The sequence below is a fragment of the Hesperophylax consimilis genome, chromosome 16, assembly GCF_061612785.1.
Source record: "Hesperophylax consimilis isolate HC1 chromosome 16, BYU_Hcon_1.0, whole genome shotgun sequence".
NCBI lineage: Eukaryota > Metazoa > Arthropoda > Insecta > Trichoptera > Limnephilidae > Hesperophylax > Hesperophylax consimilis.
In genome coordinates this window covers 28218393-28233698 of record NC_142851.1, presented here as the reverse complement: position 1 = coordinate 28233698, position 15306 = coordinate 28218393, and the positions used below count along the sequence as shown (strand labels likewise).

The following is a 15306-nucleotide window of genomic DNA, read 5'->3' as shown; positions in this document are numbered from 1 at the left end:
AAATCACTTGAGCTCCGGTGCTGTGTAATAGTACAAAGGGTACATTTTTAGAATTTTGCCATTTTTAAGTTGAAAATTAATAGTTCACATTTATTACTTATGTAAATCGTTTTATTAATAATACATAATATGGACACATCTAAATATTATGTATTAGTACTGAAAATGCGGAAAAAACATTGGCCACGCATAAAACGCAAGATACATCCATTACAGCCGGCAGACCGCCGGCTACTACTGACAACCGCGCATCGTGGCACGGTATCCTGCGAAATCCTGTACCCATCTCACTCACTACCACACCACTCAAGTTTTCAAAGTACGCATAATTCCATGGTACTAATGAATTTTTACGAGTTTTTTCGACGTAACATTTTTTTCTGTTGCGTTCAATTAATACATACATTTCAATTATTTTATCTGATACATAAATGTATTGCTGCAAAACACCTGAAATATGAACTCTGCGATTAGCAGATATTGAAATTATTATTACAGACATGTCTAAGTTGACAGCACCGGCAATTAAGGTTTTAACAAATAAAATCTAAAATAATAATGACTTGTGTAGAAAATTTATTAAAACTTTTAACATAAACTATAATACATGATTAAGTAGAATAGGCATAACAGCAGTCTTTTCACTATTGGATAAAGCTTCACCTTTTTGGACGGATCTGAAATTTTATATTCTCTAAAAGAGATTATTGATACAAATAATAACTACATACACTAATACTAGATACTGGTTTTTAAGTTACCACTATGAGAAAATAAATTACAGGTAATAAAGCAGTTATAAAGAAAAGGTACGAAAGAATATTCTAAAACTAAATAATATGTAACAAGAATTAAGAAAAAACATTCGATGCATAAAATTAGTTGACAAAAAATAATACGATATGGATAAAATAATCTCATCAATATTGTGCAAGGTTTTTGGCAAACAATTTGAATGTGTATATAATATCAATTAATGACACCACGTGATGTCGATATTGCATTTTCCCTGAGTCCACAAGTACATCAGCTGATTCCTCGGCGTCAAGTGGGAGAGATCCAATTTGTCAGACTCAACTCCCTGCTTCTGAAATTAAATATGAACATGAAACACGCAAGTCCAAGTAGTCTTGGTTATGTATAAGTTTATACAAACTCCTGAACACAAAACAATGTGTTAGGTTAGGTTAGAGACTACCAATGTTCCCCCCTCTAAGGTGTGCGGGAGTGCGGCGGCACATCTGTTAAAACTTGTCCGCATACATGTTTTCATCTTTCGCACACATCTCGAAGAAAGGTACATGTCACCAAAATTTTATTTTACGCAAGTGTACACAAAAATTACAAATATTTTATGATAGGTTCGCACACTTCGTGACGTATGTACTAGACAATATGTTATTTTGAACAAACAGTTTATGAATTATCCCTTGCTTGAAGACCTTCCTATTGTCTATCTCTTTTAACTATCACTGTTTCAATTTTGTGTACCTGAGAAGCAATGCATATCCTTCCGAGGCAATATAATTTCAAGAAAAATTAATCAATCTTTAGTTTGTTACATGTTTCCCCTACATGGGCCGATAAGGAATCGATATAAACCGGAATAACATAATAATATATTTATTTTTTTGAATAACTTAATGAGTAAAACTTCAAATTGTAATATTTAATGTAATGCTGGTGCCTACCAGCACCAAGCGCCACTCCTGAGTGAGCGCTGGGCCCAAGCGCACTCAAGACCACACCCTGCATAGTTTTCCTTATTTGATAATTTATTATATCTATTGTACAAAAAAAAAAATGTATATCTATATGGGACGTGTGGGATTGCACAAACCTCCCCACATCCTGGAATAAAATATTATTATTATTATTATTATTATTAATTATTGAAGACAATATTAGCAATTCCTAAATGAAAATCTGAAACAGAAAAATCAGAAAAAGATACGGTTACATCTAAGACTCGAACCCAGGACGCTTGCCTTGCCGGGGCACCGCTCTACCAGCTGAGCTAATGGGACCCTATCTCCTTCGGTCATATTTAACTGTATCATACTTCGAATAAGAACTACCAACATTGTCTTTTTTTTTTTCACCGCACATATTTATTGGCAACTATCTTTATGTATGATTGCAAGATTCAACCCGAACTAAATGCAATCTAGACAGTGTCTTTAGATAAACATATCGTATTTTTATTTTAATGTGCGACATCTATTGACTTTTCTGCAAGTCTAGGATGAATATAATATATTATATTTATGATACAGTTAAATATGACCGAAGGAGATAGTGTCCCATTAGCTCTGTTGGTAGAGCGGTGCCCCGGCAAGGCAAGGGTCCTGGATTCGAGTCCTAGATGTAACCGCATCTTTTTCTGATTTTTCTGGGTCAGATTTTCGTTTAGGAATCACTTATATTGTCTTCAATAATTAAATAATATATTATATAACAATAGCTACAAAAATAATCATAGTTAACTAGTACCAATGCATCGCAAATTATTACCTTTCTGGAATCCAATATGAAGGAACATTATTAGGTAAGAAAATAATTTTTTTAATAACCTACATATTTAAAAATTTAGTTCATTATTTTGTGGTACATTAACCTGATTATCTACACATGAATGTGCGTATTTGCACGCCAGCCTCTTTTTCCTTTAATATCTCGCACATATGAGTTGATGGACTGCACATACAATGAAAAAATTATAGGAAACGTCGGACCTTACCATTGGCGGTGGGTATACTCTTCGACAGTCATTCCTGTTGACATGCTCTATGTAGGCGCGTGTGAGTATTGCCCTCGTGGCGGGAGTGAGGCAGTGTCTGCAGGCCGAGCACGTACCATCACAAGAGCCCCTGCATGCGCTACTGGAGCACTCCTTGGACCAAACACCCAGGTTCTTGTCAGATACGCGCATTGAAGTCTCGCCGAGATTCCTGGGTATGATAATAATCAAAGGTAAGCCGTCTTACTTCTTAGATTCTTATGAGCTGGATCAGAGTTGGTGCAATTAATAAGACCTTAAGGCCAGTTTAACTATACTTCGGTAATAAAATAATAAGTTAAGATTTTAAGTAGGGGAGAATATGTTCACAAGTATCAAATGAATCCGCCAATAAGGAGGGACTGACTTTCAGATGGAATAATAACTATGTGTATAAAATTATGTTGGGTTTAGAAATGAGAACATGGTTATTTGTAGCTTTTCCTAACAATCAGAGGCGACCTGTGACTTAAATTACCAGCCGTGCATTTCGCTTTAAAAATATTCCTAGCATGTAATATAGGTATAATTAATTAATAGGTGTACTGCAATTAATTAACTTTGTTAAGTTACATTTGTTAAGTAATTGAATAAATAATACTGCTCTGTCAGGGTTCGCAAAATCATCACTGAATCTCACAAAACTGTTTTGTAAATTTACCGCGTCGTAGTGCTAACATTGTAAATTAGTATTTCTAAATGAATCAACTCCAGATGCAATGGATTAAGCATGATCAAAGTGGTGCAAAATACATTTGCCTTCAAGGAGCTTCACGCTTGCGTAAATAAAGCATGAGATGAGTTATATATCTGCTTTTACCACGTTTAGAGTATAATCTGTCTCGCTCATGTCAGCGTTTCGGCGGGCCGAGCTGTCTCGATACTGCCTGATGCTGTTCCCACAGTATGGTAAAACAAAGTTTTTTACACATCGGAATATGCATGACTCGTTTAAATAACTGCTTGGCGGGAATTATGACTAAAGTGTACTTTCGTATATCGATGACTGGGGCACATGTGTCATAAGTTATGTGAAGACTGAAGACAAGCAGTGCAGTATGCAAATGCACATACCAAGGAACCGCCTGTGGTAACTATCACTATTACATAGTTGGAAACTGTTTGAAGAGTGGAACATAGTGCAAGTTCGACTGTGAAAAAGACTGTTGTTCCTACTTGGCTGGAACTGGTTGAGTCTCGTAGCTGCATTTTAGATCTACATTACATTTATATTTCTGTCTTAGCCGTCAGCCGGTCTGCAAACTATTTAAGGCTAACTTAACTTAACTTAACTTAACTTAGGCTTCAATGTACCCCCATACATGAGCCTGTTATTTAAGGTTACACCGAGAATATCAATGCAAGGCCTGCTGGGAAGGTTGCGTCTGCTCAATGATACTAGGTTATCTGGCGCAGGAAAGAAAGAATGAATTTCGCCCATGTGATGAGCATTACCTATCAGCCAGTGAGGGAGTTCTGGTGTAGCGGCCGGCCCCCACGAGGGACAACACGCTGTAGAGGACCTGCTCGTAAAGCAGCTGGTTGGGGGGGTAGTGCGCGGAGCTGAGGTTTGGGGACATGTTGGCCTCCAAAGCTGACACCTTCAGGTCCTCGTCGATTACAAAATCAAAGCGCATCAGTTCGAAGAAGTTGGCGCCGGTGCGAAAGTTCTTCAACTGGAATTATTTATGTTTATTTATATTAATGTTGGAAATGCTGGAAACTTAAGGTTTATTTGCCACATTACACAGGTATCATAATTATACAGTACACCCAAATATGTTGAAACATGTTTTTGAAAATAATTACAATTGACAATATTTTAGCTTCAACCATGGTTTGATTATATATTATATTATATCTAACATGGTGGGCAAACAGTACACCAATCTGAACATTATTGAATATAAATATATATTAATACATACGATAAAGAAGAAAAAAAGCCTCTATATGTAATAACATAATGTAGAGGTAATATAAAAACACCAAAAGAAAAGTATAGTAATTCATAATAGTAATGTTATAAACAAAAGATTTAATTCCATTAAAGATGACCTAAAACAAATATACATGTAATATTATATATAGTCTTTTTATGATCAGATTCAGTAGATCTTTTACCTCTGTGTATTTATTGGCAGTGTACGCATTGGCAGTGTGCGCAATTGGCAATGCAATGCATTAATTACTGTATGCATACATATGTTGTGCAATTTAGGTAGAATAAATTGCATATTGGCATGTTGTCGCTTATTTACGGGATAGAGAAAAATAAATTATAACCTTTGGGAGAGGTACGGCCGTACTGCGTACGTCTATAAGAAAATATGCATAAAGGAATATGGACATATACTGTATGGCAGTTTCTTTTAGAAATCCTCCTTTAAGAGGAAGTTACAAGCCAAAAACGTGTATATTCTTGATATGCCTTATATTGTCACGAATGTAGGTAATAGTCATAAAAATCGCTTGACAAACGGAGTCTACAAACGTTCGATTTCAAGCACAAAAGTGGTTTTTATTTATTTTGTAAATACTTTTATAATGAAGCAAAAAAGTTAATCAAGGGAAACTGTGACAGATAATCTTATCTATAATACTGTATTTTTTAAAGTTGTTTCCTTTACGCGTTCATACATTTCTATTGAAAAATTTTATTATATTTTTAAATGAGTAATTTTTTTTATTTATTTGCATTCTACATAAGGGTAACGATAGGAAAACCTTCAATTTATCTAAAGCATATTTTTTGGTATTCATAATGTACACCAATTTATTATAAAGACTAATCAAAATAGTGATTTAGCATTAAGCTTCGCCTTAATAATATTATTTTTTAATAATAATATTAATATCTAAACAATTGAGTTATTTTGACATTATGTATGTATTTTTTGAACAAAGATAGATTTTTTATAATACATATTAGAAATACAATTTTTTAAGCAAAAAATCTAATTTTTTAACATTATCTTCTATAAGAAACTCACTATCTTATAGGTTAAGGCAGAAAAATGAAGGGCAACTTCCATTTCTTCTTATTTATTTAGTTAATACAAATAAATATTGTTTGGAGGCCCATCATCATTTTCCTGTTTTGAAATTGTTTTTACCACACTCCTGTAAAATTTTTCACATTGGTGTGTCTGGCAACAATGTCACAGTTTTTATATTGTTGTTGCAATTATATAAATAATATTTATAATCATGAAGAAGACTAAGGACGGGTTGTTTCGGAGAATTTGAAAAATTATTTAAATTTCAGCGTTCATTTTCGGGTTCTGTGAAAGACTTATTCAAATTCTGTTTTTATATCATTGTAGGCTAGTTGCTTGACAAAACTGAAATAAAAACAGAACTTGAAAAAATCTTTCACAGAACTTGAAAATGAACGTTGAAATTTGATGAATTGTTCAGATTCTCCGAAACAACCCGTCCTAAGAATAATTCTAATGTGAGTGGTTTATTTATGATTGTAATAATTGGTATTGTAAGATTCAGCGCCATTGTTGTAAGCTTATATTGCCGTCATAAGCAAAAAGGCAGCTAGGAATTTGCAAGTCACATTCTGATAAACAAGACCTTTCACCTATTATAATAAAAAAGTACAATAGAATGTGACCTACACAAATTCCTAGCTGCCTTTTTGTTTATGATGGCAGTATAGAAGAGTTGTCACTGTAACAGTTTCGGCCCGTGACTTTTCAGTGAAAGTGGTAAGATTGAAAAATATGACATAATATTATTATTGATATTGTTGTAGCTGAAAAATTTATATTTTTTCCAAAATTGATAAGTCGGCTGACGAAAAGTGTAGAACCGCCCCTGCAGCGTGTTATAGAAAGTATGTAACAGAAAACAATATTAGTATTTTATAGTAAAGACTGTCAACACATTTTACTTACAGCAGAAACAATTAAATGCTCCTTATCCAAGAAAATCTCTGCGATAAATTCGTCTATTTGCTCCCAAATGACTGATGGATCTTTGCCCTGCAAAAGGAAAAGCAAACATTCAATTTCACACACTTCAATATGATTCGACACCTCACAAAAGATATACGGGCTGTACTACTGTGAAAGCGGGGATCAATATCATAATAACCTGTTCCCTGACGTAAGCCTCGAAGGAATCCTTCATTCCGTAGCCCATGGCAGTGTAGAGGGGGGCCAGGGAAGGAACCTCCCACGTGGGGAGGTAATCATCTCCGATCACATACTTGTCCAGGTCTTTTGCATCAAACGGGTAATACTTCGATGGACAGTACCTATACAAATGTGTTAAATATAGTTTCCACTGTGCAATATATTTATTAGAATTTAATCCAATTTATAAGTTAATAGCAATGAGATTTTACCTGAAGAGAACGTCTCCTTTATAAATATAAACACGCAACGGATCTACAGATGTCACAATGGTATAAACCCCAATATCAAACTTATGCCCGTCGACCAAATAAGGTTTTTGCACATACTCTTGAACAAAGTTTCCATCCTTTTTCAAATCTATTTCAGATATTTTTTCTATGGTGACTCCTCTGTGCTGGTTGTCTTTCTGAACGAACAACGCGTCGGGTTTCAAAGTGGAGTATTCTAGTAATTTTTCATTGTCTTGAGGTATTTTGAATGCTTTTGGAATGTATTTTGAAGTGGAAGTTGCGAAATCAACTTTGTTAGTTATGTATCCTGTTCCAGGAAAATGATTCACCAATTGATTTGGTTTCATGGACTTGATGTGCTGGTATAAAGTGCGAAACGGATAGTCATGTGACCATAGTAGATTCCAATCTGATTGATTTGTACCATAATCGAATCCGATTCTATCCAGAACTAAATGCACATGCTTTAGGATCCCAGACTTGCTCTCCACATTGGAATGTTGACTAAATACCCAGTATATTGGCTTCTTTTCTACAACTTTTATTTCTTGTACTAATTTATCACAGTTTTGTTGCATTGGATTCTGACTGAAGTGAATGCCAAACAGAACACTTAGAAATAATGTGCATAATGACAAAACAATGTGCAAAGTAAACTTTTGTTTGTTAGTCCGGTTAATAATGTCTTCATCTGTGTTCGTTGCTTTTGAAACCTGCAAGTTTATGAGAATTTAGTAATATTGAGAAGTTCGTAAGAAAACAAAAAAATATATGGAAATTTATTTCTTAATTCAATCACATTGGGCTTAGAATTTAAGTTTTGTTAAATTTAAACAGAATTTGTAGTTTGCTTACCGGCATTTTGAAAATTCAATCCGATTAAAGTCGCACGAACACGTATAACTAAATAACCAAATATTTATCTCATCTCCTCAAACTAGAATTTGGAGCGGCAAAATCCCGTTACGATTAATGTAAACAACTGTCACTTTCCTGAAGTATGGTACCAATGCTCAAAGTTTCTGTTGCTATGCTCACTTCGAATAAAGGTGGCTCCCCCACGGGTCGACATGAAATTCACAATAGGTACAATGACATATGTACATATTTTTTTCTTTTAGTGTACATAAAACCACAAAAAAACATTCCAGTTGATTTAACTATCAGTATTGCGCGTCTTACGAGTATTGTGCGTCTTGACAGTATTGCGCGTCTTGCGAGTATTGCATGTTTTGCGAGTATTGCGCTTCTTGCGAGTACTGGAAGTCTTTCAAGTCATAGACATATTTTGCGTCCCGTATACGCAATACTCGCCAGCCGCATGACGTTGAGAAGGGTGTTCCTCTAACCGAAATACGGATTATCCGTAAACCAAATGCACCAGAGGACATGAACAAAATGTGGGGTACTGCTACTGTTGGGGACGGATATAGCACCGTCGCAACGCGGAACAATAGGATTGGAAAAGGTTCGGAATGCCGACTTACCCTTTTCTATTCTTCCACGGTTTTCAATTCTTCTTTGCGCTGGTTCACAACAATTCACAAATTTCACCATGCGCGAGCTCACGATGGCTTTGATTTCGACACGGTCGATAAAGGGGGCTCCGTAATTAAACGATGTTGACAGGACGAATATTTTTAATCAACTAAAGTCGGCATAGGAGAGGAGAGGAGGGGAGAGGTCGATAGGCCACAATAATTTTATAAAGGATATAAAGGTAGGTAGCACGATGCTAGGTGCCAACATTTCCGCCCACCTAATTTGAACGAATTAATAATTATGATACAAAATTTAATAAAAGGTAAATTTAAATATATACATGGGTAAATTGTTCATTCAAGTTGTATCCGTAATGCCTCGCAGAAAACAATAAAAAAAATAACTCTTTACTAAATTAAGTATAACTTTTCAAAGAATGGTTCCTGGACCATAACAAAAATTTTGGTTTTGAAAAATATTTAAAATTGGTAATATTCCTTTGGTCTAGAATCTGAGTAAGAAACAAAACGAGAATTAGAGTATATACATCTAAACAACAACAAAAAAATATATATAGATCCCAATGGTAAATAAAATAAAAATAAAATACAACAAAACTGGAAAATGAAAACGTATTCTATTTTAGATGTATATCTTAAGAATTATCACTAATAATAATTTTATTCTTCCGGTAACGGGCAAAGCTTTATCACTGGTCGAACCAACGAACCAGATTGAGTTTTAACAGTAGCTACCCTAACTATTCCATCCTTACCGGGATGAACGTGGATAATTCGTCCTAATACCCACTTCATCGGTGGAATTCGATCGTCCTTTATTAACACTAATTGACCTAATTTAATGTTTGGATTAATTTTGCACCACTTTGATCGTTGTTGAAGCGTATTTAAATATTCTAAATGCCAACGTTTCCAGAAATGTTGCGACATCTTTTGGAGATGTTGCCACCTACTTAAACGATTAGACGTGGTGTCAAGAAAGTCATATTCAGGCAAACCTAGTAGGAATCCACCGATTAAAAAGTGGCCCGGGGTGAGTCCATTCACATCCTCGGGGTCTGAGCTCATTGAACACAAAGGGCGGGAGTTGAGGATGGCCTCAATTCTAGTGAGAACTGTCGCAAATTCTTCATAAGTTAGAACGGTCTCACCTATCACCCGTTTTAAATGGTATTTTACAGATTTTATCCCTGCCTCAAATAAGCCTCCGAAATGAGGACTTGCTGGAGGGTTAAAAGACCAAATAATGCCGCTCTGAATAAGATGATTAGATATAACATCACGCTGTGATGCCAAGAATTTATTTATACCGAGTAGGTACCGATTTGCACCGACGAAATTGGTTCCGTTATCGCTTATGATTTCAGAACATAACCCTCGACGATCTGTAAACCGGCTAAGGGCTGCAATAAATGCTTCAGAAGATAAATCAGACACGATCTCTAAATGAACTGCTTTCGTCGCCATACATACAAATAGACATAAATAACCCTTTGACGTTTTTGCTCCCCTACGTTTGTGATCTTTCAAGGTGAAAGGTCCTCCGAAATCTACACCAACTCGAGAAAAAGCACGGCTTTGTTGCACTCGAGAGGGAGGTAAATCACCCATTAGGGGAGGTAGCACCGAAGATTTCATTTTATAGCAGACAATGCATTTAGACAGTTGTGAGCGAATTTTGTTCCGTGCAGCCACTATCCAAAATTTACGCTGAATAGTGAATTGAAGGCTTCGTGGCCCAACATGAAGATATTGTTTATGATAATAATCTATAATTAAATAAGCTAAATGACAGATTTTCGGAAGTAAGATCGGAAATTTACTTTCATATGACAAATTTGAATACTTGAGTCGACCGCCCACCCTGATAATACCGTGGCTATCAAGAAACGGTTTCAAATTTTGAATTTGCGTTGAACATGGACTGCCATTTCGCATATTACGTATATCAACAGAAAAATACGTTTCCTGTTCAATGCGTACGATTTTCATAAGCGAATCATTTAATTCGCGAGAACTTAGATAAGTCGAGTTTGAATTTCCACTACCAGGACGTTTCTGACAATTATTTACGAAACGCATTATCCAAGCGACGACGCGTTGCAATTTATAAAATGAAGAATATTTACTAATAATCGAATTAGGTACTATTTGAGATGATACAAACGTTTTAAGGTTGCATGTTTTGAGTTCTGGTATTTCTCCGTCAGATTGATTGTACACAGCTGAACAAGGCCAGAGTGCTATTGGTTGGTGAAGCCATTTTGGTCCCGTAAACCACAAAGGGTGTGATATAATGTCTGCTGGGAAAAGCCCTCTTGAACCAGAATCGGCACAATTTTCCTCCGAGACAACATGCTTCCAAACAGCATTTGGTGTATTTTCCAGTATTTGTACAACCCTATTAGCGACAAATGTTTTCAATAAATATGGTGGCGTTTTTAGCCACGCTAGTACAATAGTCGAATCTGTAAATAGAAAAACGTTTTCTATTTGTTCGGCAAACTTTACAGATGACATAATATACTTTACAAGTTTCGTGAGAAGAACGGCCCCACATAATTCTAGTCGTGGAATTGACAGGGTTTTCAAAGGAGCGACCTTCGATTTTCCCATTAAGATGTGAGTGGTATTGCTATTACGCTCTAATAAATATACCACTGCAGAATAACCCAATTGTGAAGCGTCACAGAACCCTACGAGGAAAAGACGACTTGTCATCACCGTGTTGTAATATCTAAGAATATTCAATGTTCGAAGTAATGAAAGTTGACTTACAAATTTACTCCACGTATTATGAATATGTGGTGGAACATCACGATCGTCCCAATCGACACCTAACTTCCATAGTTCCTGTAATAGACATTTTGCGAAAAATGTCACTGGGGTGATGATCCCAAGTGGGTCGAATAAACGAGCTACCGTTGATAAAATTGTTCTTTTTGTGCATATCTTATTTGAAGGTAGATCAACCTTGTAGGTAAAATTATCAGTCGTTGGACTCCACTGAATGCCTAATATTTTAACAATTTGATCAGTTCCGGCGTTATCAAAAGAATGACCATCTTGCTGGTGCTCTTGCGAAACGTGATCCAAAAGTGACGGTGTATTAGATTGCCATTTACTAAGTTCTAATTTCCCAAGATTTAACAATCCAATGATATCTTGTTTTAGTCTGAGGGCTGTGCTAATCGTTTCTGTCCCTGTTACCAAATCATCTACATAAAAATCATCGCATAGAACCTTGGCAGCGTCAGGATACTTTGATCCTTCATCTTGTGCTAGCTGGCGAAGGGTACGAATGGCCAAGAATGGTGAACTAGACAACCCGTACGTTACAGTTTGTAACTCGAAATCAATAACCGGTTCATTCTGAGATTCTCTCCACAAAATATTTTGGAATTTACGCTGAGATGGAATAATTAATATTTGCCTATACATCTTACAAATATCAGCTGTAAATACATACTTATGAAAACGAAAATTTAAAATCATACGTGGAATTTCAGTTTGCAATTTTGGACCGTTCAATAATAAGTCATTTAGAGATAAGTTATTTGGTTGGGTTTTTGCCGACCCATCAAAAACCACACGTAGTTTTGTAGTTTTACTGTCAGGATTCAAAACACAATGATGAGGTAAATAGAATGCATCTAAATTCCGAGGTACCCGTGTCATGTGTCCCAGACCCTCATATTCTTGTATAAAATTTCCATAATTAATTGCTAACATGGGATCCCTTTTAAAACGAATTTCTAGTTTGTTCAATCGCGATTCCGCAAGTTTTAAGGAATTTTGAGAAGGCATAATTTCAGATTTTGTTAATAATGGTACAACATATCTACCATCACATTCTCGATAGTGATTCGAAGCGTACATTGTTTCGGCTAATTCGTCGTCCGGATTACTCGTCACAATTGAAGGTGTTTCTTCAATTTCCCAAAATTTTCTAAGAGTATTGCTTAACGAATTTGTTTCAACAAATAAAGACGAAGGCGTTTGAAATGACGAGTTTTCCATCTTCCCCATTATAATGTAACCGAATACACTGTTTACAGCACATGGAGAGCCGTGAATTATTTCATGGCCACTATTAAATATATCCAAGTATACGTCAGCTCCTAACAAAAGGTCTATTTTGCCCGACTTGTAATATGATTCATCAGCTAATTTTAAATTTTTAAATTGTGACGTTCCACTCGATGGTAAATCATATGACGGATGATTAGAAGTGATTTCTGTAATCACGACAGTTTAACATTGAAGAATAGGCCCTTTTTTATTTCGAGGTTTTATAAAACATTTTGTTTTTCCATGACAAGAATTTATACTAGAATTTCCTAAACCGTTCAGTGAAATACGATGTTTTTTAATTGACAAACCCAAAAGCTGAGCACATCTTTCCGTAATCAGAGAGACTTGACTCCCACAATCTACGACGGCGCGGATAAGTATATAATCATTATATTGATTTCGGACCTCAAGTTGTACAGTTCCTAACAACACGGTAGAAACGCTCGGAATCGTTGTTGCGGCCAGGGTTGCACTTGAATTATTAAATTCATTTTCGCCCGATGGTTCGGCGGCAATGTGCAACATTGAATGGTGTTTTTTATTACAAACCTGGCATGTGAATTTTGATACACAATCTTTTACATGGTGTTGTTTCAAACAATTGAAACAACGGTTTAAAGTTTTAATTTTGTCCCTCCTTTGATGGGGACTTAAAGATGTAAAAGATGCACATTTGTAAAGAAAATGTGCACCTTTACATAATGGACAATTAAGGTTATTATAATTCTTATTGGCAGATAACAATGTTTTAAACGAACCTTTTTTCTCTTTTGTAGTATGTGGAGATAACATTTCTAAAATTCGCGTTTGATTTCTCAGAAACTCGAAAATTGAATCCAATTCTGGAATCCCTTCACCGGGCAATTTGGATTCAAATTGACGTTTAGTTGTCAGATCCATCGATCGTATCATAATATGACCAACAAATTTATCAAAGATATTTTCTATCTTCATCGCCTTTATAGCGGCGCAATTCTCTTGAAACGTACTGAGTAACTGCGCTATACCTGACGCAGACTCGTTTTGTAATATTTTGAAATTAAGAATTTCATCAACATAATGCGTGAAAAGAATTCTAGAATTTTGGTATTGATTTACCAGAATATTCCAGGCAATGTCATAATTCTCTTCGATAAGAGGCAATGATTGTATACGTGCCAGTGCCGGCCCTGTAATTACCGATAAAAGATAATGGTATTTTTCTACATTAGTATATGCATTGCTGTCATGTATAAGACTTTTAAATAATGAATGAAATGAGCACCAACTTTTAATGTTACTATCAAAAGTGGGCAGCTTTATCACTGGTGCACGAATCACCGAATTACTTGCCGTTTTAGGAATTGAATTTTGATTATTACTAGTGATAACGCTTTTCATTTGCATGATCTCGAAATACATTGAATCAACATTATTCGCAATGTTTCCTAGTTCTGACATTTCTGTAATCTTGTCTAATGACAGTAATTGTTCCTCAATCTCGTTTTGAACTGATTCAAATTCTTGTAACCAATCTTTTAACTTTTCACATCTAGCAAGAAACGTATCTTTTTTCTTACTATCATCATAAGTGCTCGCTATGAGCTCTTGCGTAATACGAATACGAGATACTATTCGCTCACGTCGGGATTGCAACAAAAGTACTTTTTTCTCAGCCATTGTATTGAGAAATTAATCTGCACAAAAATGCCGAGTGAATACAACAATTTATTTTAAATATTAACAAATTTGTCACCAGTTAAGTATTTTTTACTACCTACAGGCAATTTTCGCGAACAGCACGGCTGACGCGAATTTTACACATAGATCAACTTTTATGAACAATTTAACCTGAAAATAATTAAATTAACCACAATTTTTTCAATTAATATAAATTATCAGGCTCGAATGACCAATGTTGGGGACGGATATAGCACCGTCGCAACGCGGAACAATAGGATTGGAAAAGGTTCGGAATGCCGACTTACCCTTTTCTATTCTTCCACGGTTTTCAATTCTTCTTTGCGCTGGTTCACAACAATTCACAAATTTCACCATGCGCGAGCTCACGATGGCTTTGATTTCGACACGGTCGATAAAGGGGGCTCCGTAATCAAACGATGTTGACAGGACGAATATTTTTAATCAACTAAAGTCGGCATAGGAGAGGAGAGGAGGGGAGAGGTCGATAGGCCACAATAATTTTATAAAGGATATAAAGGTAGGTAGCACGATGCTAGGTGCCAACAGCTACCCTCATGGATTTTTGAAAAATCATTGTGGGGAATCCAGCACCGAGTGAGCAATACCCCAATACCTCATACAATAATTCCTTTCGGCATACCATTACTTGTAAGTAAGTACAAGTGCGAAATACTATGGAACCTGTATTCGGACTAGGTATTTAGTCATACTTGTAACAGTTGTTCCAAGTATCAAGACGATCTAGTACGACTCACCTCTAGTACGGCCCGGGTAGGAAATCTCATTTCTAAAATCTGGCCCGTCTGCTGAAAAGGTTGGCTACCCATGTTATAGATTACACAGGCCTGCGACCAAATTGCTTTCTTTAAAATAATGGGTGATTCTTA

The 15306-nt window shown here is 35.7% G+C and overlaps 1 protein-coding gene across 1 annotated transcript; it reads right to left on the bottom strand.

The window, feature by feature from the left end:
- Positions 1-621: 621 nt before the first annotated feature.
- Positions 622-8134, bottom strand: TTLL15 (tubulin tyrosine ligase-like 15). Its single transcript, XM_089640717.1, has 7 exons — positions 8016-8134; positions 7140-7873; positions 6887-7049; positions 6688-6774; positions 4235-4455; positions 2741-2951; positions 622-1087 (listed from the first exon to the last, which is right to left on the bottom strand). Exons 1-7 carry the CDS (start codon positions 8019-8021, stop codon positions 974-976), a joined length of 1536 nt encoding a protein of 511 aa, XP_089496843.1. The 5' UTR covers positions 8022-8134; the 3' UTR covers positions 622-973.
- Between the last annotated feature and the right edge of the window lie 7172 nt (positions 8135-15306).

What these genes read in the sequence shown, in the direction of transcription:
- TTLL15 (XM_089640717.1), bottom strand. An exon ending in AGCATTTAATTGTTTCTGCT is followed by an intron (nt 4,456 to 6,687) that starts GTAAGTAAAATG and finishes AAATAATTCCAG; the next exon opens with TTGAAGAACTTTCGCACCGG. An exon ending in GAGTATACCCACCGCCAATG is followed by an intron (nt 1,088 to 2,740) that starts GTAAGGTCCGAC and finishes ATTTAATTTCAG; the next exon opens with AAGCAGGGAGTTGAGTCTGA.